Source organism: Hirundo rustica, chromosome 17 (genome assembly GCF_015227805.2).
Source record: "Hirundo rustica isolate bHirRus1 chromosome 17, bHirRus1.pri.v3, whole genome shotgun sequence".
Classification (NCBI taxonomy): domain Eukaryota; kingdom Metazoa; phylum Chordata; class Aves; order Passeriformes; family Hirundinidae; genus Hirundo; species Hirundo rustica.
This window is the reverse complement of record NC_053466.1, coordinates 12707884-12730649: the sequence shown is the minus strand read 5'-3', so window position 1 is coordinate 12730649 and position 22766 is coordinate 12707884. Positions and strand designations below refer to the sequence as shown.

Sequence of the window (22766 nt, the reverse complement as noted above, 5' to 3'; positions counted from 1 at the left end):
GCACAAGAGCCCCTTTTTCACCGTGTCACATGCAGGGTGATGGAGCAGCGACAGGGCTGAGCCCTCCTGGTGTGGCCAGGACACCCTCTGGGCTGGTGTAACTGGAGGGGGGTGGAAAGGCTGGTGGTATCATGGTTGCTCCACAGTTGTCACACCAATATTGGAGATGCCAGAATATTACTGTCATTAAAGCCATAAATCCATGGAAACATAGTGGGAGGGAGGGAGGAAGGAGGGCGGGGAAGCTGCGGGAGAACGAAAAGGAGCTGATGGTGCGTGTCCTGGGTGCCACAGGGAGCAGGCGGCTGGGACAGGGTGCAGGAGCGAGCTCCCCAAACCCAGGTGAGCTCCGGCTGCGGGAGGTGACGGCCAGGCCATGAGCCGTCCCCTGGGACGAGGAGGATGGTGGCTGGCGAGAGGTGGGTGCCGCTGCCCAGGGACAGCGGTCGTCACCCAGGGCTGTGGGGCCAAGGCGGGCTGGTGGCGGGGAGCCGAGGGGCCGGCAGTGGGGCCCGCGGGGACAATGTCCCCGTTGAGGCCGCTGTCACAGATGGAGACAAATGTCCCCGTTGTTCCCGGCGCGGGCTGAATGGCTCCTCTGTGCCCTGGCAGCGAGTGGGGGCCGGGTGGCTCGGGGTGGCCGCAGGCACCCGGGGCCGGCCCCGGGGAGCCGGGCAGTGCCCGGCCGCAGCCCCGCGTCCCTCCGCCAGCCGCTCCCACTCCTGTCCCGTTCCCCCTTCCCAGGGCGGCGACCCAGGGCCGCGATCCCGGTCATGCCATAAACACCGCGGTGCAGTGGGGAGGCTTTGGAAAAGTCGGCATTTGCGGGGAGCTGCCCGGGAAGAGCTTATTCCATGTCGGAGCAGCATCGGCACCCCCGCCCCGTGCCGCCCGCTCCCCTGGCACCCCGGTCAGCGCAGGAGAGCAGAGGCACGGCCCAGCGCCAGCGCTGCAGGCAGAGGAAAAGGTGATGGATGCTGGGGGGCGGGGGGGTCGAGATGCTTGGGGGAGGTGGTGGGGCGCTTGGAGGGTGGCAGGATGGAAAGGGGGCAGAGGGATGCTTGTTGGGTAGCTTGGGAGGTAGTGGGATGCTTGAGGGGGTGTTGGGATGCCTGGAGGGTGTTGGGACGCTGGGGGGCATTGGGATGCCCAGGAAGCAGCTCTATGGGGCGGGATCATGGGGGGAATTTTGTACGCATGGGACACAGAGGGGACAGAGGGGAAGGAAGCACCATGCCCGTGTGGGATGGGGCCTGTGGAAAACTGTGTCTCCATGGATTTGTGGGATCAGGAGCAAGCAGGTGCATGCGCCTTGTGTATGGCAGGGGCTTGTCCCTGAAAAATGGCAGGGGCTTGTCCCTGAAAAAATTGATCCTGTAGGGAAAACCCAAAAGCAGACTGTGGGGTGCCACCAGGGAGATGGGGAGCTGCTGGGACATGGAGATGGGGCTGCAGAGCTGCACAGCCTGGCCCGGCCCCGGGGTAGCTCCGGAGGAAACGGTGGGTGCAGCCGTGTTCTCCAGCTGGGCATCTCAGCCGGCTGGCGCCACGGCCAGCCCCCACCCGTGGGAGCCCCAGGAGAACACGCAGAGCACCACGTTTCTCCTAACGAGCTATTAATAATTAAGCTGCTCACTGAAGGCAAAGTCAATAGAGTCTTTGGCTGGGAACTGTTTGCCAGAACCACCCCGGGGAAGCTGGCAGGGTGGAGCGAGGCATCCCCTCGGCATCCCAGAGCCCTGGAATGGGGTGCTGTGTGGTCCTGAGAGCCTGGTAGAATCCCACAGGGACCTATCAGGATCCACTGGGACCCATCTGGACTCATTGGGATCAACTGGGGACTCATCAGCGGGGTTCATGGTGCCATTTCACTGACTCCAGTGGAGCTGGTGCCAGCTCCGCTCTCGCCTGGCAGCACCCACAAACGTGGGTGTCTCCCCAGCCCTGTCCAGTGGCTTTTCGAGGTGGTGCCAGGTAGTGACTGTGATGGAATCACAGGCACCGTGTAAAACCGAACTCCAGCTGCTCCTGGGCATATGGAGCCCGCTGGCATTCCCACCCACACGGTGGTTTTGGGATATAGCCAGAGGCACCTGCTCCCCCCGTGATGACACCGTGCACCCCCACATCCACATGAAAAGCCCTCGGGAAGAGGCTGGATGCACCAGCCCTGCCTGATCCAGTGGTCCCTGCTCCAGGGGAAGTGGGGGGGACTTGGATGAGCTTTTCGCAGGTGCCCCTCTCCCAGCTCCCTCCTCGTCCGCGGCGCTGTGCCCAGCACCCGGCCGCAGCCCGGGGCTCCGGTTGCATTTTCCATTCATTATTCATCGAGTTGGAAATCTCGGCAGCACGAAGCGATCCGACCCGGGGGGGCCGGAGCGGGGGAGCAGCGGCAGCAGCGTCACCCCGGGATCGCCGGGCGCCGGTAACCGCGGGGCTGGGGCTGAGCCGGCGACCGGGGGGCTTCGCCTCGGGGGCTCGGGGGTGGGATGTGCCGGGCTGTGATCCACGGCTCACGGCAGGGGGATTCCATCCCGCCGTGTATCCGCGGGAGGTCTGAGGTGCTGACGGGGTGCTGCGAGACGGGAGTGGGGGACCGGGGTTTTTTCTTTAGGAGGTTATTCAGCGGGAGGGCAGCCAGCCTCGGCCGAAGGATTCCGGAGGATGTGGAGCAGCGGGAGTTGGGGCAGGCAGGCGATGCTGCTCCCGCCGCTAAACGGGGGTGCAGGGCCTGGGGGGCTCAGCCCCCAGCTCGGGGGAGCTCCTGGACGCGGAGCTCTGCTGCGGAGGGCTGCGGTCACGGGTGGCGTGTTCCCGTGTCCCCTGTCCCCGCGTCCCCGTGTCCTGCCGCAGGGGACAGCCCTGCTGCAATGCGGTGTGACAGTGAGGGTGACCCCCGTGCGCCGGGATGAGGGAGGGGACAAGGATGGGGGCCACGGGGGGAGCCCTGGGGAGAGGGCAGTGGGAACAGGGGCTCGGTGAGCGTGTGTGTGTGTGTGTGCACACGTGTGTGTGTGAACAGGACGGATGTCTGTGCACATTTTGTCTGTGTGTGAACAGGAGTGATGTGTGTGCCCATTTTACATGTGCATGTCTGTGTGTGTGAACACGTGTGTGCGCAAACACGACTGACGTGTGTGCACATTTTCTGTGTGTGTCTGTGTGTGTGTGTGTGAGAACAGGAGTGATGTGTGTGCACATTTTGTGTGTGTGTGTGAGCATGACAGATGTGTGTGCATATTTTGTGTCTGCATGTCTGTGTGCATGTGTGTGCGAACATGACTGACTTGTGTGCACATTTTGTGTGTGTGTCTGCGTGTGCACATGTGTGTGTGAGAACAGGAGTGGTGCGTGTGCACATTTTGTGTGTGTGTCTGTGTGTGCACATGTGTGTGTGAGAACAGGAGTGATGCGTGTGCACATTTTGTGTGTGTGTCTGTGTGTGCACATGTGTGTGTGAGAACAGGAGTGACGCGTGTGCACATTTTGTGTGTGTGTCTGTGTGTGTATGAACATGCACTGATGTGTGTGTGTGTGTCCTGGGGCACACACGAGCACACGAGCGAACAGCGGTGTCTGTGTGTGCCCTGTGTGAGTGTGTGTGTGCTTTGTGTGTTTGGGGGTGCCGTCCTACCTGCACCCCTCTGTCCCCAGTTCCGTGTCCCTGGCCCCCATCCTGGGCCAGCCCGAGCTGCCACGGCCAGAGGGGCCCCCGAGCCCCCCCGTGCTGCTGGCAGGGCCAGCGAGGCCGCACTGGGAGGGTGTTGCAGCACCCAAACCTTCCCGAGCTCCTGCAGCTCCTGCTCTAGCCTGCAGATTTTCCTGGGAAAATGGATCCCAGTGCCCTCGGGAAGCTCCTGCCAGTGCTGGTGGTGTCCGAGTGGAGAATGCCCACTCTGTCCCTCAGCTGCCCACTCTGCCCCTGGGCACTGTCCATGGCCCAGCTACCCCCTCCCCCAGCCCAGCCCTGCAGCCTCTGCCACCGGGCCTGGGAGCCACCCTGGGAGTCACTCGGTTTTCCCAGGGAGGGCAAAGGTTGGCAGGGCGGGTAGAGCTGCTGGGCATGGGCCACAGGTCTGCTGTGCCCATGGCTTGGTCATGCCAGGCGCCAGTGAGATGCTTGCCTGGGAATTGCCATGCCCATGAAAGGTCCACGTGTCTCGTTCGTGTCACACACCTCCCAGTCCCCGTGTCCCTGGCACCAACATCTCTCCTCTCTGGCTGCAGGTGACCAGGATGCTGTGGCATGGGAAGCCCTGGAGGTCCATGTGCAAGGGGCTGGTCCTGGGGACCCTCCTCACCAGCTTCATGTTGCTGCTCTACTCCTACGCCGTCCCCCCACTGCAAGTCAGCGTCACTGAGTGAGTCTGGGGTCCCCGCGTGTCTCCCCCACAGCTCGGCCTCCCTTTTCTGCACCAGGAACCCCCAGCTGGAGGTGGGGGACGTGGAGATGGCCCTGGGGCTTTCCAGGCCCTGGTGACTTCACACCAAGATGTCCCCTTCCTGCTGGAGGCAGCACCCGGTCCCACAGCCGGGGGGAAGTGGCCCCCCGCTCCCTGCAGGGCTGGGGACACACCCTGGGACACTCCCTGCTCCTGGGTGGGAGAGGGAAGAGAAGGGAGGACAGGACAGGACAGGACAGGATAGGATAGGACTCAAGTCTCAGGTTCTTTCACTGCCAGAGCTCCACAGCGCTCAGCTCTCCCAGCTGTGCCACCTATCATCAAAATAATCTCCAAGCTTGTAAACAAGGTCCATGTGCCTCACAAGCCTGGTGTGGCTGGATGGGATCCTTATCAAGGATCAGTTTGGTGACTCCATTACAGGTGTCCAAAGTCACTCGACTCTGTGAGCCCTGCTCGCTGCCCCAGGCAGCTCAGATAACATCCTGTGTGTCCTCACATGCTCCTCTAGGGCCCATGAATTCATCTGTGGGGCCAGGCTCTGGAATGATTTCCCTTGCTGGATCCTTCATGGATCGCACAAGGTGTTGAGAGCTCCCAGACCTCCATAGATCCCATGAGAGGTTTGTGGCTCCTCCAGGCCTCCTCCATGGATCCCATGAGGACTTCATGACTCCTATAAGGGGTTGAGATGTCCCTGACCTCCTGCATGGATCCTGCAAGGGGTTGAGAGCTCCCAAGCCTCCTCCATAGATCCTACAAAGGGTTGAGAGCTCTCATACCCCATAAAAATGGTCAGCTCCTCTCTGTGGAGTTGTGGCCATGGAGAGCTCCCCTTAATGCATCTTTTGTCCTCACCTCTACCAGAACCACCATGGCCATGCCCATGGAGACCCCCTGCTCTATTTCCATTTCCAGCATCTATTCCCATTTCCAGAACCCTTTCCCAGGTCCAGCACCTGTCCCCAGGTCCAACACCCATTCCCAGGTCAGCATATTTTCCCAAGGTGCAGCACCTGGTCCTGAGTCCAGAACCCATCCCCAGGTCCAGCTCCCCCAGCACAGAATATCCCGAAGCCTTCAAAGTGACAATGCTATTCTCATCACGGTGCTCCACTCTTCTCTCACCCAGGATCCCCGTCCCCTTCTCCTGCTCCTCCCACCTGTCCCAGGTCCAGGCTCCATCCCCGTCCAACAGCACGGGCAGCGCCTCGGGGTGGAGCTGCCGGCCCAAGCTCAACGTCATGTTCATGAAGACTCACAAGACCGCCAGCAGCACCATCCTCAACATCCTCTTCCGCTTCGGGGAGAAGCACCGCCTGAAATTCGCCTTCCCCAACGGCCGCAACGACTTCTACTACCCGTCCTTCTTCGAGCGCAGCCAGGTGCAGCACTACCGGCCCGGGGTGTGCTTCAACATCATCTGCAACCACATGCGCTTCCACTACGAGGAGGTGCGCAAGCTGCTGCCGCCCGACACCACCTTCGTGACGGTGCTGCGGGACCCCGCGTACCTCTTCGAGTCCTCCTTCCACTACTTCGGGCCCGTCATCCCCCTCACCTGGAAGATCACGGGGGAGGATAAGCTGGACGAGTTCCTCCGGGACCCCCAGCACTACTATGACCCCAACGGGTTCAACGCTCACTACCTCCAAAACCTCCTGTTCTTCGACTTCGGCTACGACAGCAGCATGGACGCCAACAGCCCGCTGGTGGAGGAGCACATCCAGGAGATCGACCGCCGCTTCCACCTCGTCATGTTGCTCGAGTACTTTGATGAGTCGCTGGTGCTGCTCAAGGACCTGCTGTGTTGGCAGCTGGAGGACGTCCTCTACTTCAAGCTCAACGCCCGCAAGGGCTCCACTGTGTCCCGGTTGACCCCCGAGCTGTACGAGCAGGCGACCGCCTGGAACCTCATCGACGCCAAGCTCTACCGCTACTTCAATGCCACCTTTTGGCGCAAGGTGGAGGCCTACGGCAGGGAGAGGATGGCCAGGGACGTGGCCGAGCTGCAGAGGGAGAACGAGAAGATGACCAGCATCTGCATCGACGGGGGACACGCCGTGGATGCCAGCGCCATCCAGGAGTCCTCCATGCAGCCCTGGCAGCCCTTGGGGGAGAAAACCATCCTGGGGTACAACTTGAAGAAGAAGATCAGCAAGAAGCACCAGAAGCTGTGCCGCAAGATGCTGACGCCCGAAATACAGTACCTGACTGACCTGGGGGCCAACCTCTGGATCACCAAGCTATGGAGCCATGTGCGGGACTTCCTCAAGTGGTAGGGGCTGGCAGGTGCTCCGCTTCCCTGGGGAAGAACCAGGTGCTTTCGTTTTTGTTACTCGTGGTTCTCTTGGTTTGGAACTGGCTGGAGGCTCTGGAGCCCAGGAACTTTCAGGGGGATCCTCCATCACCTTCCTGCAGAGCCCCAGCTTGGGCAGGAGAGTGGGGACTCTGCCTCCATCAGTGGGGTCAGGGACTAGGGGCTCAGGGGTGATGTTTTCCTGCAGGATCCACTTCCTTCCCCATGGAAAAGCTGGAGGAGGGATTTATGAAGGATGTGGCCTCGTCACAGCGGGAGCAGGACATCGATCACTAGGCGGCTGGGTGCAGGCAGGGATGTGCTGGGACAGCAGCAGTGGAGGGTCTCCCTTGCCCAGGGTGGGAAGAGATGCCCACAGGGAACCCAGCTCCCAGGGACTCCTCAAATCACCCCGCTGAGCCCTGGTTTTGGAGTGTGGGAATGTCAGAACCTGCTGCACTGCCTCAGCCCATGGGTGTGATGAGTGCAGCATGTTCTCAGCCTGCCCACAGCCATCACTCCATGCCAGGCTGTGACCCAGAGGCACCCGGAGCCAACTGGAGATTGGAAAACCCACCCCAAAAGCCCCGGCCTTTATCAACAGGTCCCTGTGGCAAAGGGCACCACCTCCCTGCAGCCCGTCATCCCAGTTAGAGGGCCCCGTGGCCCTGATCCCCACTGGGGATATCCCAAAAGGCCAGCAGGGTCTGGTGACAACTGGCGTAGGGAGGAGATGGGAGTGGGTGCAGTGGGACTGTCCCCATGATGCCATCCCAGGCACGGTGGGGATGCTGAGGGCAGGGGCCATCCCCAGTGCCCACCCTGCCTTGGGGACAAACCTCGTGCGTCCCAGCTGGGCTGGATGACACCGGTGACGCCATGTCCCACTGGGAGCAGCCTTGGCTGGGCACAGAGGTGGCACCAGTGGCTGAGCCACGCCCCCAGCAAAGGGACCCCCTTGTCCCCCCAACTGTGTTCAGCTCCTTCTGTAAAGACTAGAAATAAAAAATCAATTTACTTTTGTAATATAATTGTATATTTGGTAGTTTTTGATATCAGGATTGTCCAGCTGGTCTCCAGCCATCTCCTGCTTCTCCAGGATGGGATGGATGGGGTGAGGATGTTCTTACAGCCACAGCAGGATGCTCAGCCAGTCCCTGCTGCTTCTGGGAGGAGCTCCAGGGTGCTGGCACCACTGCCCCCATCAGCCCTGGGGGTGGGGCCCCTTGTCCCCCAGGCAGTGCTGAGGAATGAGACCCTCAGCGCAAGTGGGGTGCCTGGGTCTGTCCCCAGTGTCCCTGCTGGGTGCTGGGGACATCCCCATGGTGTACAAGTGCCCCTAGGTCGGTCTGCTGGCTTCACAGGGACACCAGAGCCATGGGACCAGCCATCATTGGTGACACAAAACCACTTGTGCCACAACGTTCCAGCTCTGCTGCTGACGCTGCTGCTGAGGGGCACCCCACTTCAGGGGTGGGACTTGCACTGGGACTTCTCCACGCTCCCTGTCCCTCTGCACCCAGGCCACCAGGTCAGCCCACACTCAGAAGAGGCCTGTGGTGGGGTGTTGGGGCTGTGATGGGGACACCTGAGACAGGCAGGACCCAGGGACACAAACACTTCACCAGGTCTCTGTCCTGGCTGCTCCCAGGTGGTCTCCTCCAGCAGAGCTGGAAGCAGAGCTATGATGGGACAAGGAGAGGTGCTGGGACTGGGACTCTCTGGTGGGACCAGGATCAGCCATGGGATCATAACAATGGTGGGGTCAAAACTGTGGTGGGCTTAGGAGCCATGAGGGGGGATCAGGGACATCCAAGGGACCAAAGTTGAGTGATGGCACCAGGCCTGGTGGTGAACTGGGATCAGGGCAAACTGGCTGGATCAGGACCATGCGCAGGAGTAAAATGACACTGTGGGAGCAGCACCATGCACAGGACAAGGACTAACTGGTGGGGATGGGACCTTGTGGTGGGATCTGCACCTTGCTGAGGACCAGGACCACAACAATGACACGGGAGGCCCAGCACTGCACCTGGGAACAGGACTGATTGATGAATATGGGACCAGGTGGGTATGGGATCATGTTCAGGACCACCTGCAGGACCAGTCTGAGGGGTGGCACTGGGACTGTGGGATGGAAAGGGGACAGGAAGATGAGCACAGGCTCTTGTGGTGGGACTGGAAAGGTGTGAGGGGTGGAACCATCCCCAGGTGTGGGGCCGCTGATGGCTGCAGAGACCAAGCAAAGCCCCCAACCCCATCAGTGCCAGCTGGGACCCATTGACACCCAGCCCCAAGTCCTTAAACACCCCTGGCTGGGGGGTGGGGATGCTGCTCCCTGGGGATGGAGCTGTGCTTGTTGGTGCTGGCATGTGGGGCTGTGCTGGAGGTGGCAGGTGAGTGGGGCTGGGATCCCCCCAGTCCTCCCCTGGCTGTACCATGTGTGGTGGGTGCCCCTTGCTTTTCTCAGTGCTGATGGTCACCTGGGAAACATCCTGGGGGAGAGGAGGCTTCCTAAAATGACCCCAAGCTCTGAGGGTCAGGGCAAGGGGCTGCCAGGAGCTCCCTCAAGGTCCCAGCAGGGTTGGTGGGACCTGGTTTGGGTGGGGGGATCAGAGGCACTGGTGGGGTCTGTGGCTGCTGATGGTGGTGTCCCACCCCGTGAGCTGCTCCTGCTCTGTCTGCAGCCCTGGGCAGGGTCACAGTGCTGGGAGTGCTCCTGGTGTATTCCTGCAGTGCAGGTGACTTCCTGCTGGGGTGGGGCTGGGGACAGAGGAGCCCCTGATGTGCTCCTGGGAGCTGTCCCTGCCTTTGTGCTGCTGCACCTGTCCCCAACATGTCCTGGGGACACCTGAGGACCTGGATGTCTCTGCTGGGTCTGGGACATGCTACTGCTGGCTTAGCCCTCCCCTTGCAGGGACCGCCATGGTTCCAGTTGTGTCAGAGGCCCCTGGTCACATGGTGACAGCTCCAGTGATGCCCTCAGGTGTGGGCACAGGGAGGGTTCCTGCTCACCCCCGCTCTGAGCAGCCCATCATGAACTTCACCTTGAGGCTCCTGGATGGTGAGTGCTCTGGGGCTGCTGCAGGAAAACACTGGGGGATGAGACTGTGGGGTGGGTCCAGCCAAGACCCTTGGGTTCAACCAGCAGCAATCAGCGCCTTCTCCTGACTGGCCCCAGCACCAGGACCAGCAGGAAAGGTGGCTGTCTCTGCAGGAACTCCCTGCCTGTCCTTGTGGAGGGTGTGGAGCTTTGAGATGTTCCCAGTCCTGTGCCTGATACCACAGTGGGGTTTGGGGTTCAGCTCTGCCACTGGTGGGTGACATGGGGGGTCCAGGAAGGTGCTGTAGCTCTGGAGAGCAGGGAAAGCAGGGCTGGGGAGTAGAGCCAGGGGAGGGGGTGGGCTCTGAAAGTGGCAATCTATAGGGATGGGGACCAAGACACTGGTGGATGGTGGTATGGGATGTGTCTGGTACCCCCATCCCTGGTGGGATAGGTTTGGGGGTGTCACACTGAACCCATACTTCTCAGAGGACTCCCGTGCCATTCCAGACGAGCTGCTAGTGCTCAGCCCTGGCTCTATGATCCACCTGGAAGCCAGTGTCCACTTCAGCCCCAGCATCTCCATGAAGATCCACGTGGATCAGTGCTACAGGACCACCACGGAGCAGCCAGGACGCTCCAGGAGGGTCTTCATGGTGGTGAACAGCCGTGGGTCAGTGCTGGTGGAGCAGGAAGTAGGGGCTCCTTCCCCAGCCACCCTGGGGTCCTGCAGGACCTCCTGATGGAAGGGGATGTCCAGAGCCTGGAGACAGCCCTGGAATGTCCTGTGTGACTCTCCTGCCACAGATGCTTGCACGGGGAGAAGTTGGGGAATGTGTCTGTCCAGCACCAGAGAGGGGTGTCTGTCCTCCAGCTCTCCATCCTGGCCCCCACGCTGGAGGGTGAGCCCGAGGAAGAGGAGGTGAGGTGGGGATGATGCCCTTGGTGGTGGGAGGGGGATGGCGTGGGTGTCCATCCTGAGACACAGTGCTCCTGCTGGGGTGGTCTCAGCCCCATGAGGTTGTGTGGGAGGAGAGCAGGGTCCCTGAGGAAGGACGTGGTGTCTCAGCAGGTCTATGTGCACTGCCTGCTGATGGCAAGGGGACAAGGACATGCCACCAGGTCCTGCTTCTACAGCCACACCACGGCCAGGTACACTGGGTGCCTGGGGACACGAGCACCCCACGGGTGTGTTGGGGGCAGAACCCACCTCTGGGAAGACCAGGTCACCTCACTGTGGTCTGGATGTCACCTCTTATTCGATGACAGCTGGTGGCATTGCCACAGATCCCAGCTCCCTCATGCTGCAGATGTGTTGGGGAGGCACTTGGAGACATATCCTCTGGGGTGGCACCATGTGGGTCTTGTGGTGGAGTCTGGGGACCCCTGGAGCTACCCCCCCAGTTCTGTCCTTTCCTTTTCCAGCTGGCATAATGCAGAGGACCCTGTCCAGAATACCCCATGCCACTGCTGTGACACCGGTTGTCCCGCTGCTGGCACCCTCCGTGGAGACATTCCAGGTACCGGGGTGGGACAGGGTGGCCCCATGTTGTTTTGGGGTCTTGGGAGTGCTCCTGGACCTGGGTGGGACTGCACTGGACATATCCTCCCATAGCATTCCCAGGAGAGGGGACACTCCACCACAAGACAGTTGGACCAGTGCTGGTGCAGAAGGAGAAGGTGCCGTGGTACAAAGGTGAGGGACACCCCAACCCTCTCCCGTGTCCCCAAAACCCCCACCCCTTGTGCTGAGCTCCCCTCTGACCCCTAGGTGTGTTTTTTGCCTTTCCCAGCACCGTGCCAGACGGTGAGGAGGTTCCTGCTGGCTGGGCTGGCCCTGGTGGGCAGTGCCGTGCTGGTGGTCGCCGTGCTGGGGGTGCTGCTGGGGCTGGCCCTGACCACCCGGCGCCTGGGCAGACCTCCGCGGGGACAGCGGCCACCGAGGCAGAGGTGTCCCTTCCAGGCTGAGCTGCAGAGTGTGGTGGGGGCCCTGGTCCTCAGGGAGACAGAGGAACAGGGCAAGATGGGACCAGAGCCTCTTTCTCACCAATAAATGTGGGTTTGCTTTCTCTAAAGCTTCTCCTGGTTGGTAGCGTGTGGATGCCACCAAGGGATGGAGATGTGCCCTTACACTGGCAAGCAACATCTCCAGGTTCCTCCAGGTACCCGGAGATGTGGTTTTCCAGGTGTTGTGGCACTGTCCTAGCCTGTGGTGCTGGAGATCGTGGCTCACGGCTGGGTGGATTCCATGTCCTTGGACACCATGGATGTGGTGGCAGCTCCTTGGGGACAGTCGCCAGGATGTGCCATGAGGCTGTGGAGATGGAGAGGTTCCAAGGTGGGGACAACAGGGCTGCTCTGGGCAGGCAGAGGACCCCCCCTCCCAGGTGGAGACCCCTGAGGGACTGGGACCCACCCAGACTCATGTGTCTGCCAAGAGAGGCCATGGCCTGGCTGTGGTGGCACCTCAGCATCACCCACAAGGGGTCATGTTTGAAATGGTTTATTAGGACCAGTGTGGAGCAGGGTGGCCACTCTGGGGGTCACCAGAGTGAGGGGTCACAGTAGGTGGGTCACAGCAGCATGCCTCAGTTCCCTCGGAGTGCACAGGGTGGTGCTCAGTGGGATGTTGGGGGCTCTCCTGGTGTCCTGTAAAGCTTGCGGAGGCTGGAATCCATCAGGAAATCCACAGTCCTGCAGCAGCAGAGGGTGTTAGTGGGGTCCCGGGGGCATTTCTGGGGCAGTGGATGTGATGTGGGATGGGTGAGGCTGTCCTCAATATCCCCTGAGACACCAGCGCCACCAAACCCAGGTTTAGCACGGCCTCACTGTGCTAATCCCGGCTCAGCTCCGGATAATCCCCACGTCCTGGCTGGACCCCAGCAAAGCCCCTTTGGAGTGGAGACATCCCATCATCACCCTCCGCTCCCAGCCCCAAGCCCATTCCGGGACCGGTCTCCAAGGAGACAGACATGTTGTGGGGATGGGGTGGCGGCACCCGCCTGTCCCCCACCCCAGGGGCGTCCCGGGGTCTCGTTACCTGTCGATGGGGGTGATGATGAAGGGGATGGCAGCCAGCCCCAGGGCAGTGGTGGTCCAGCGGCGCACGGGCAGGGGCCAGCGGGTGAGGGAGCCCAGCAGGGCCAGCGAGGCGGCACAGAGCCGGTTGATGGTGAAGCCGGGGATGGCCACCGAGGCCAGGCTCTGCCACACGAAGGTGTCCACCACGGCCACCCCCACGCGTGTGGGGTCCTGTGCGTGGGCCTGGGGGGACACAGGGGTCAGTGGAAGGGCGGGGACGGAGAGGCTGGGGGCTGAGGAGGGGGTGGCACTCACGGTGGCGGCTTTCCGACCCTTGTCGATGGCGTCTGCGGTCACGTAGGCGGTGGCCACGCCGTAGCTGGCCCACACCACCTGCACTGGCACCAGTGGGCGGAAGGACTCGCCCACCTCGTTGGCATAACCTGAGGGGATGGTAGGGTCAGGGACCCACTGTCCCCATGTCACCCGTCCAGGGTGTCCCACTGTCACTGGGTGGATCTTGCACAGGGGCTGTTTGGGGTGCCTGGGTCTCCTTGGACCCACTGCCACCAGGACAGCTGGGCTGGCGGTGATGGGTGCCAGTGCTGGTGTCTGTGACTGCCCAGTGCTAGTGACAGTGCCCAGTTCTGGTATCTGTCTACACCCAGTGCCCATAAGTGGTCCTGGTATCCAGTGCTCGTGCATGGTGCTGGTGGATGATGCCACTAGCAGTGGGGGTGACAGTGACAGGTGTTGGTGTGCTGTGCCGTGCCAGGGCCTGCTGTGTGGTGCTGATATCTGGTACCAGAACCCATATCAGTGCCCCATGCAGTGTAGAGTACTTGGTGCTAGGTGTCAGTGCCCTGTGCCCAGTACCATGGGCCCAGTGCCCTCTGTGGAACCAGTGCTGGGTGTCAGTGTCTGGTCCCAGGTGCGGTACCCGGGGCAGTGCAGTGCCCGGTGTGTTGTGTTGGTGCCCAGTACCCGACACAGTGTCTGGTGTCATATTCCTAAAGCGGTGCCGGGTGTCAGTGCCTGGTACCAGGTGTGTGCCTGACACCAGGTGTTTGGTAGCAGTGTTCGGCGCTGTGCTTGGTGCCCATCACCACTACCCACTTCCTGAGGTTAGTACCCACTGTCAATGCACAGTTCCCGGTGTCGGTACCCTGTGACAGGGGCTGGTGTCCGGTATCACTGCCCCGTTTGTGCAGCCGGTACCCGATACCAGTGCCCAGGTCCCAGTGGTGCTATTTGTTGTTAGTGCCCAACGTCAATGCCCAGGAGCCCGTGCTGGCGCTGGTACCCGGTACCGATTCCCGGCGCTCCCGTAGTTCCCAGTGTCAGCGCTCTGTACTCAATGTCAGTGCCCGGTGCCGGTGCCCGCTTCCCGGTGTCAGCGCTCAATGTCAGTGCCCGGTGCCGGTACCCGCTTCCCGGTGTCAGCGCTCAATGTCAGTGCCCGGTGCCGGTACCCGCTTCCCGGTGTCAGTGTTCAGTGACAGCGCCCGGCTCCCGCGGCCAGCGCTCCATGCCAGTGCCCGTTGCCCGGTTCCCGGTGCTCACCCAGGTATCGGACCCACGTGTCCCGGTACAGGTCGGGCTCCTCCTGCCCCATGGCGCGCGCCACCGCTCCCGCAGCATGCCCCGCCCCCCGCACGTCACAGTGCCACGCCCACCCAGGACGCGTTTGTATGGCCCCGCCCCCGCCGCCACGCCGCGGCCCTGAGGGGCGGGGCCCAGACGTGACGCGCGGGGCGGGGCCTGGCGGCCTACGTGACCCCGCGGCCTTGCGTCACCGGCGGTCACGGAGACAGCTGTGGGGCTGAGGGACAGTGACGGATCTGGAGGGACAGCTGTGGGGCTGGAGGGACAGTGACGGATCTGGAGGGACAGCTGTGGGGCTGGAGGGACAGTGACGGATCTGGAGGGACAGCTGTGGGGCTGAGGGACAGTGATGGATCTGGAGGGACAGTGGCGGGGCTGAGGGACAGTGATGGATCTGGAGGGACAGCGGTGGGGCTGGAGGGACAGCTGTGGGGCTGAGGGACAGTGGCGGGGCTGGAGGGAAAGCTGGGGGGCTGAGGGACAGCTGGGGGGCTGGAAGGACAGTGACAGGTCCAGGGACAGTGGCGGGTCTGGAGGGACAGCTGTGGGGATGGAGGGGAAATTGTGGGGCTGGGGGCAGCTGGGGTGGTTATGGGGCTGAAGCAGTTCTGGGGCTGGGGAGCCATTCTGGGATTGGGTGGGTAATGGTGGGAATGGGGTCACAGTTAAGGGGCGGGGGGGAGCAGTTGTGAGCCTGAGGGGGCAGTTCAGGGGCTGGGGGGCAGCTGGTCTGGTTGTAGGGTCGAGGGGGGCAGCAGGGGCAGTTCTGAGGCCGGGGAGCCACAAACCGGAGCAGACCCCGCTCAGTCCATCCCTTTACTCCCCACCCCAGGCAGCAGCAGTGGTGGGTGCGAGACCCACATAAGGCACAGAGTTTGGGGGGCTGCGAGCGCTCGGCCCTGTCCGGCCCCACTCGGCCCCTGCCTCAGTCCAGTAACTCTGGGGCTCAACCCCAGCTCCATCTTCTTGTGGGGCCATCCTGGGGGCACGGTGCAGCCCGGGGGGGCTCAGGGGCTGTGGTTGGGGGACTCCCCCTGGATCTGCTGGGCAGAGGCGGTGTCAGGCAGCAGCACCTCCACACTGTAGCTCACCTTCTTCGAGTGGAGGAAGCTGTAGGTGTTGTCGAAGCGCAGGACATCTGTGGGGGCAGAGGGATGTCAGGGACATGCCCCGGGGGTCCCCGTGGCGCCCCGGGGAGGGCTCAGCACTCACAAATGCCGGGCGTGGAGCAGGTGAGGGAGCCGTCCTCGGGCACCATGTGTGCGTTGTAGCGCTGGTTGGGGAGCACCTCAGTCATGTCGCCCGCCCGCTGCCGCTCCCCGACCTTGGTCTTCAGGTACACCCCGAAGCCGATGTCGGCGCCCTCGGAGCGGAACTGCCACCTGCAGGGCACAGGGGCGGTGCTGCGGCCGCGTGGGGACACCGCGGATGTCACCCGCTCCCCGCGGCGCGGAGCCGCCGCTCACCTGAGCACGCAGCCGGGGAAGAGGATCTCGTACTCGACCTGGTGGGACGAGCCCCGGTTGACCACGACCGAGTGTTCGTACTTCTGCGCCAGCTGGTCCCGCACGTAGTAGTGCTGGGGCACGTCCCCGCCGTAGTTTATCTGGAAGGGACGGAGGATGTCGGGGTGGGAGAACTGCCCAGCACCCCTAAAGAGCCCGGCGGGGGCTCCTCCTACCTTGCTGGAGCACTTGGGGTCCCCGTCAGGGTCCGTCAGCGTCCCCCCGTACTGCACCGGGATCTGTGAGGGGTCGATGTACTTCTGCAGGTCCTCCTTCCAGTTGGCTGGGGGGGAGGACAACGGGTTTGGGGGTCTGTGAGTTGGAGCATCCCCCTGGTGGGGTGACAGCGGAGGGGGGATGTGTCACCCCCATTTGGGACAACCCGGGGAGGATCGGGACTCACATCCCAGCACCACGACCTTCTTGCGCGTGTCCTCGCTCAGGAAGTGCTTGACCAGGTTGTAGGCCACGGGGAAGAGCTTGGGGGCTGGGGGCAGAGGGCGGCGTTAGGGGGGTGTCAGCACCTGGATAAGGGGAGCAGGACCCTGGGGCCAAACTCACCCTTCACAATAAAGAGGTTCTTGAGGGACTCGGGGTAGTTCTCCTCAAACATGGCCAGGATCTGCAGGACAGGGGGAGCTCAGGTCACCCAGGCCATGCGCCCACCAGGACCCCGCTCAGACCACGGGGCGTGCAAGGCACTGCAGGACCTGCTCCTGCATCATCCCAGGTGTCAGCCCAGACCCCTGTGGTCCAGCAGGAAGGGGGGTGGGCAGGGGCCCTCACCTCCCCGTACGTGTCCACAGCTGGCTTCCAGAGGTGCTTCAGGCCCAGGCCCTCACAATCGTACACCATCGTCACCATCTCAATCTTCTTGCCCAGCTGGGACGGGAGGATGGGGGGGATCAGGCAGGACTCACAGGGAGATCCAGGGATGGGGTGGTCCCAATGGGCTGGCCACTCCAGCCAGAGCCTCCTCCCAAGTTTAGGTGTGGGGAGAAGGGGCATCATGAGAGCTGGGAGAGGGACATGGGCTGAGGAACAGCAGGAATATGGACTGGTGGGATGGACAGGATGCAGAGCGGTGGGGTGGAAGGATGGACATACGGGGTTGGCAGGGACACGGTCCATGGTGGGGTGAAGAGAACATGGACTTTTGGGGCTGAGGGAGATGAAATGGACCAGTAGGGCCGGCAAGTGAGGACATAGTCTGGTAGGGAGGGACCAGAGATTGGGATATTGGGCGGGGGAGGACTTTGAGTTGTGGGAATGGACATGCACATATGGGGCTGGCAGGGACATGGACAGAGGGGAATGGACAGGACAGGGACCTATAGGGCTGGGGAAGATGACGACTGGTACAGGCAGACCAGATGTGGACACATGGAGCTGGCAGGGACATGGTCCCACAGGTCTCTTGGGGCCAGCAGATGGTGGGCAGGTTCCCACCTTCTCGCTCTGCTGGTCACACTGGTGCCGGAGCAGCTCACAGTCCCGGAACTTGTTCTTGATCAGGTCCTGCTTGGAGGCGGAGAACAGCAGCCCCTTGGCGTCCAGCGGCCCGATGATCTCGTACCACACCGGGCTGCCCTCCCGGTCGTAGCCGCACAGCCCGCCGGACATGTACTTCCGAATCACCTGCAGGAGCACGGGGGGTTCAGGCACCTCCCACGCACCCCAGGGGATGCAGGGGGACGGTCCCCTCCAGGGCCACCCCCGGGGGCCAGGGACACTCACCTCGGGTGGCTCCCAGGCGATGATGTTGTCGGCGTCCATGTGCTTGCGGACCTCGATGTGCTGCAGCAGGGGCAGAGCGGGCCAGGGTGAGATTTGGGACAAGGTGAACCGCATGGGCGGGTCCCCCTTGCCGGGGCTGGTGGTGCACGGCAGGACGTCCCACGCCGGGTATGTTCCAGCACAGCGGGGTCCCCCAAAAGCAGGGTGCCCCTCTCACCTTGCGGAGCATTGCCTCTGCCTTGGGCAGGTCGAAAGAGCGCGCTGCAAGAGAGCAGAGAGCTCAGGCCCCGCCAGCCCCACGGGAGCTCCCGCCCCACCAGGGCTGTTCCCACTTCGGGGTTACCTCGGAGCCATTTCAGGAGGAAATAGTCGTCCTGGGAGGGTAGGGAGGGCAGCACGTCCTGCAGCTTCTCCCGGAACTGTGGGGACAAGAGGGACAGTTCGTGAAGGGATTTCTGATTCTCCCCAAAAACCTCAAGGCTGCAGGTTTGTCCCTTCCGTGTCCCCCCAAAAACACGTCAACCAATATTGGGACATTCTCCCAGGGGAGAAGGGTCACCCTCTGCCCCCTCCCTGCCCCACGTGCAGCCGGGATCAGCGGTCACCTGGCAGGGGACTGTCCCCAGGCCAGCTGCCATGCTCTGGGTGTCCCCCAGCACAAGGTGTCCCCAAGCCCTTGCTTAAGGTATGAGTGTGGGCTGTCACCACCCCGCTCCTCCCGGAGTGTCCCACAGGGGCTGGGTGAGCCTTTGGGATGGATGCGGTCACCAATTGTACCCCTGCTCCAGTGACACCCCAATGGGTCACAGCCCCCCTGGCACAGGCAGGAGGGTGTCAGGGGGCAGGACTGGGGGGGTGGAAAAGCTGGAGCCCCTCAGAGCAGGTCCTGCAGGCACCAGGCAGACCAGGCCCCACCAATGGCATCCTTGGGGTGAAGCCAGTCACCAGCAGATGTCCCCCTGTTTCAGTGACACTCCGGTGGGTCACAGCCCCGTGACACGAGCAGGAGGGTGTTGGGGTGCAGGACCGGGGGATTTGGGGTCTTCTCAGGGAGGAACCAAGCAGACCAGTCTCCATCCTTTGTGGTGGAGCTGGTCACTGTGTCCCTTGCTATTTGTGACCCCCCAGTGGATCACAGCCCCCTAGCACAGGCAGGAGGGTATTGGGGTGCAGGATTGGGAGGTTTGGGGGACTCTAGACACGGCCCCGCTCACCCCAACCAGGCTACGGCTCAAATCTCCGTACCAGCCGAAGCCCTCCCCTTAATGAGCCTGATTAGCTTATCTCTCGCTGAATTTAGGGGTAATTAAACCCGGGATTAGCTCCTTCACCCTGGGACAAAGCCGGTGGTGGTAGACGAACGGGTTCGGCCACTCGCCTCCCTCACCCACCCAGGGCACGGCTGGCACCGGGCACGGTTTGGGCTCCGTGCCCCATGCCGGCCTCTGCCCGCCCCGTGCTGGCACCCGGCGGGGTCATTGCCCGCCCGTGGAATTTGGCTGGGTCTGAAAGGCAGCGATAAGATAAAGGCACTGGGGTGCACTGAACCCCGATAACGGCCGGCACCCAAACACGAGGGGATGGCAGAGGTGGCCGTGGTCGGTGACAATCACCGCTTCTGGGTGTCCCTGGGCCCGCAATCGCGGCGGTGGCGGAAGTTTTCCAGTCCCATGGGAAGGGTGGAAGAAGAATACGGGGCTCGGCGGTGCCCGGTCTGGTGGGACACCCGGGATGGTCCTTCCCCGGTGGGCAGCGCCACGGGGGGCTCAGCCCCTGGGCGTGGGGTCCAGGGTGGGACGGAGGTGGCAGAAGACCACCGGCCCAAGGGCCCGGCAGCGAGGCAGGAGGTTCCCGAGTCCCGGGGAGGATGGGAGAGGGATGCGGGCCCACCAGCGGGATGATCCACGCAGCACGACCCCCAGGACCCACCCGGGCCGGTCCTGCCCTGGTGGGCAGTGCCACAGTGGGGCTCGGCCCGTGTGTTTGGGGTCCGGGATGAGGGATGGAGGCAGCGGGAGCCTCCCAGGGCCAGATTTAGGGCGCGGGGTGGAGGCTGAAGGCGATGGGACATTCCTGGGGTCAGAAATCGGGATGAAGCCGGTAGGTTTGGGCTGCGGAGCCCTCCGGAGCCCGGAGCGGGGATGATGCCGGTGGGTTTGGAGCCCGGGATGGGGCGGCTGGAGGAGGCGGTGGGAGCCCCCGGGGCGGGGAGCGGGGGTGATGCCGGTGGGTTTGGGGTGCGGTGGGGAGCTGTGGAGTCCAGCGGGGCCGGAAGCAGAAGTGCTGCCCGTGGGTTTGGGGTGCGGGGTGGAGGTGATGCCGGTGCCGCGGCGGATGCGGGCACACATCGGCGAGGACAGCCCGGCCCTGGCCCCGGTCCCCCTGCGGCCCCCGGTCCCTCCGTCCCAGCTCACCTGGGCCAGCACCTCCGCCTGCCGCGGGCTCAGGTCCCCGACGCGGCCGCTCATGGTGCGCTGCGGACGGCTCTGCCCGGCCCCGGCGGCCGGGAACGCTCCGAGCACCTCCCCGGGACCGCCCCTCGCCCCGCCCGGCCCGGCCCGGCCCCCCGCCCACCCCGCTGGCCTTGGACCCTGCCCGACCCCCGCCCGCCCGGTCAGCGGCCGCTGCCTCCCCGGGATGGGGGATGGGGCTGCGGGGGGTGATGGAGGCAGAGGGGACATGGGGGCACAGAGGGGCTTGGGGACTATAGGGGGGCGAGGGAGACTTGGGGGGGTTATGGGAGCTATGGGGGATTTGGGTGCACAGGGAGACATGGGGGATATAGGGGGCATGGAGGGGTATGGGGGCATGGGAAGCACATGGGGAATGGAGGGCTGTAGGGGTATGGGGACTATAGGGGATATGAGGGCATGAGGAGGCACGGGGGGGCTTGGGGACTATAGGGGAGTGTGGGGGCTATAAGTGATATGGGGAGTATGGAGGACTTGGGAGGGTATGGGACCTATAGGGGATATGGGGGCTAGTGGAGGTATGGGGAAATAGAGGGCCTTGGGGGCATGAGGGATGTGGGGGACTATAGGGGACATGTGGGATAGGGATGCATGGGGAATGTGGGGAACAGGGGGTATGGGGGCACGGGGAGCCTTGAGAGGCACGGAGAACGTCGAGATTTGGGTAAGCAAGGGAGAGATGAGTGTAGGGGGCTCTGGGGGTTGTGGAGTACACAGGAGGGTGAGTGCCCTATGGGAGTTAGGGGGATGCAGCGGGGTTGAGGAGGTGTGGGGGGACATTGGGGTCTGGAGGGAGATGTGGCCGTGGGGTGGGCGATGGTGATATGGGGCAGGTGTCAGGGAGAGGGGACAGTGAGAACAGTGTCAGGATAGGAGGTGGGGACAGGGGACAGAGATGGGAACAGAGATCAAAAGTGGGGCAGGGACAGGGTCTGGGTGCCAGGTAGAAGGGACAGGGATGGGAGGTGGGGACAGGGACAGATTGAGGGCTCAGGTGCAGTGATTGGAAGATGGGGATCAGGAGCGGGATGCCAGTGGGGCTGTGTGTGTCCTATGGAGCCATGGATGACCCACAGAGCCCCGTGCCCCACATGGACACGTGATTGTCCTAGAGAGCTCTGCATGTGCTATGGAACCATATTTGTCCCATGGAGCTGTGGATGTCCATGGATAACCCATGGAAACATCCCATGAAACCGTTCGTGTCCCTTGCGGCTGTGGATGTCCCACAGAGCCATCTGTGTCCCATTCTTGCGTGTCCCAAGGAGCCATTTATGTGCCATGGAGTCGTACGTGTCCCTTGGACCTGGGTCCCATAGATGTCCCACGGCGCCATCCACGTTCTGTGGACCCATAAGTGTGCCCTGGAGCTGCAGATGTTCAGGAAGCCATCCATATCCCACAAACCTCTGTGGGCTTCACAGAGCCACTCACACCCCTTGTGTGTCCCCTCTGTGGAGCAGCTCTGGCAGCAGCCACCCCCAGGCTCCATTTTGTTGTTCCCCACTGAATCCACACAGTCCCCCACATGCGTGCTTGCCGTTCCAGGCTGGTTCCTGAGCCAGCCGTGCTCCTGGCTGTTGTTTATGGCACATCCAGACCCGTTGCAATCGGGATGTTTTGCCATGTGGTTAAACCGGCTCTGGCTGCCACCGTGGGAGGAGAGACCGTGCCCACCCTGTGATTACACCCCTGCACTTACACCATGGATGGGGACGAGGGACACAGGGACACACCCAGACCCATCCCACGGCACCCTGCAGCCATGGGAACTGGGTCCCACGGCCCCGAGTCCCGTCCCCGCTGTGGCCCCTGCCAAAAGCAGGTCAGCCTTGGCCCATGCCGAGGCTAATCCAGCCAGTAAATCCCCCGGAGGCACATGTGCTGGGCACACGTGGCCAGAGCAGGGCCAGGATGTGGCACCCAGGGGTCGGGATGGGGGCACCCAGGGGTCAGGGTGTGGCACCGGAGGCTGCCTGGCACCCACCAGGCTGAGGGTGTTGTGGAGTGTGCGGCGTGGGGGACAGCTGGGTTTTGGGGAACTCGGGTGTTGGTGTGTGTTCATGTCACCCAGGTGTGCCCATGTCACCTTGGGGTGGGGCTGTGCCCATGTCCCTGCCTGTGCCACGGCTGTGGGTGCCCATGTCGCTCTTCCCACAGAGCACACTTGTCCCTGTGTCCCCGTGTGTCCCTGTATCCACTCATGGGGATGTGGTGGACATGATATCTATGTCACCATGTCTGTTCCTGTCTGTCACTCTCCTGGTGACTGTTGGTTTCCTGGTCCCTGTGTCCATCCCTGTCCTGCTGCCAGTTCCCATTCTGGTCCCAGCCCTTGTCCCTGTCTTGCTCCTGTTCCCAGTCCCTGCTCCTGTTTCTCTCCTGCTTCCTGTCCTCCTCCTGGTCCCTCTCCCTGTTCCCATCCCAGTCCTGGTCCTGGCCTTTGTCTCGTGTTGGTCCCACTCCCTGATGTTCTTCCAGTGCTTCTCCTTGTTCCTGTTTTCCGCCTGGTTCCTGTTTCTGTTCCCATCCCGTTCTCATCTGTGTCCTTGTCCCTGCCCCATTCCTGTCCCAATGCTGGTTCCCATCCCAGTCTCAGCCCTTGTCCATCTTGATGTCCATCCTGTCCCATTCCCTGTCCCTGTTCCTCTCCTGGTCCCTGTCCTCATCACCTACTTTGTC

At 62.7% G+C, this 22766-nt stretch overlaps 4 protein-coding genes across 8 annotated transcripts; 2 read left to right on the top strand and 2 right to left on the bottom strand.

Annotated features, from left to right (window-relative positions):
* The first annotated feature begins 288 nt into the window (after positions 1-288).
* Positions 289-7726, top strand: GAL3ST1 (galactose-3-O-sulfotransferase 1). 2 transcript variants are annotated; one of them, XM_040081310.2, is made up of 4 exons: positions 289-342; positions 745-967; positions 4228-4361; positions 5536-7726. In XM_040081310.2, exons 3-4 carry the CDS (start codon positions 4237-4239, stop codon positions 6683-6685), a joined length of 1275 nt encoding a protein of 424 aa, XP_039937244.1. In that variant the 5' UTR covers positions 289-342; positions 745-967; positions 4228-4236; the 3' UTR covers positions 6686-7726. The 2 variants fall into 2 exon arrangements, with proteins under 2 accessions (XP_039937244.1, XP_039937242.1); XM_040081308.2 differs by lacking the exons at positions 289-342; positions 745-967 and adding an exon at positions 1182-2425.
* Positions 7727-8970: 1244 nt separating this feature from the next.
* Positions 8971-11820, top strand: LOC120760567 (uncharacterized). Of its 4 annotated transcripts, none has more exons than XM_040080992.2 (8): positions 8971-9098; positions 9620-9766; positions 10256-10418; positions 10553-10667; positions 10815-10897; positions 11171-11265; positions 11361-11441; positions 11539-11820. In XM_040080992.2, exons 1-8 carry the CDS (start codon positions 9047-9049, stop codon positions 11796-11798), a joined length of 996 nt encoding a protein of 331 aa, XP_039936926.1. In that variant the 5' UTR covers positions 8971-9046; the 3' UTR covers positions 11799-11820. The 4 variants fall into 4 exon arrangements, with proteins under 4 accessions (XP_039936926.1, XP_039936925.1, XP_039936924.1 ...); XM_040080991.2 differs by having other exon boundaries at positions 10235-10418; positions 10818-10897; XM_040080990.2 differs by having other exon boundaries at positions 10235-10418.
* A 412-nt stretch (positions 11821-12232) lies between these two features.
* Positions 12233-15349, bottom strand: MTFP1 (mitochondrial fission process 1). Its single transcript, XM_040081140.1, has 5 exons — positions 15233-15349; positions 14330-14552; positions 13082-13209; positions 12786-13009; positions 12233-12439 (listed from the first exon to the last, which is right to left on the bottom strand). Exons 1-5 carry the CDS (start codon positions 15347-15349, stop codon positions 12364-12366), a joined length of 768 nt encoding a protein of 255 aa, XP_039937074.1. The 3' UTR covers positions 12233-12363.
* Positions 15181-20126, bottom strand: SEC14L2 (SEC14 like lipid binding 2). The gene is made up of 12 exons (XM_040080899.2): positions 20028-20126; positions 17957-18032; positions 17831-17874; positions 17614-17673; positions 17326-17514; positions 16663-16758; positions 16438-16498; positions 16280-16363; positions 16053-16159; positions 15838-15977; positions 15584-15753; positions 15181-15509 (listed from the first exon to the last, which is right to left on the bottom strand). Exons 1-12 carry the CDS (start codon positions 20079-20081, stop codon positions 15379-15381), a joined length of 1212 nt encoding a protein of 403 aa, XP_039936833.1. The 5' UTR covers positions 20082-20126; the 3' UTR covers positions 15181-15378.
* Between the last annotated feature and the right edge of the window lie 2640 nt (positions 20127-22766).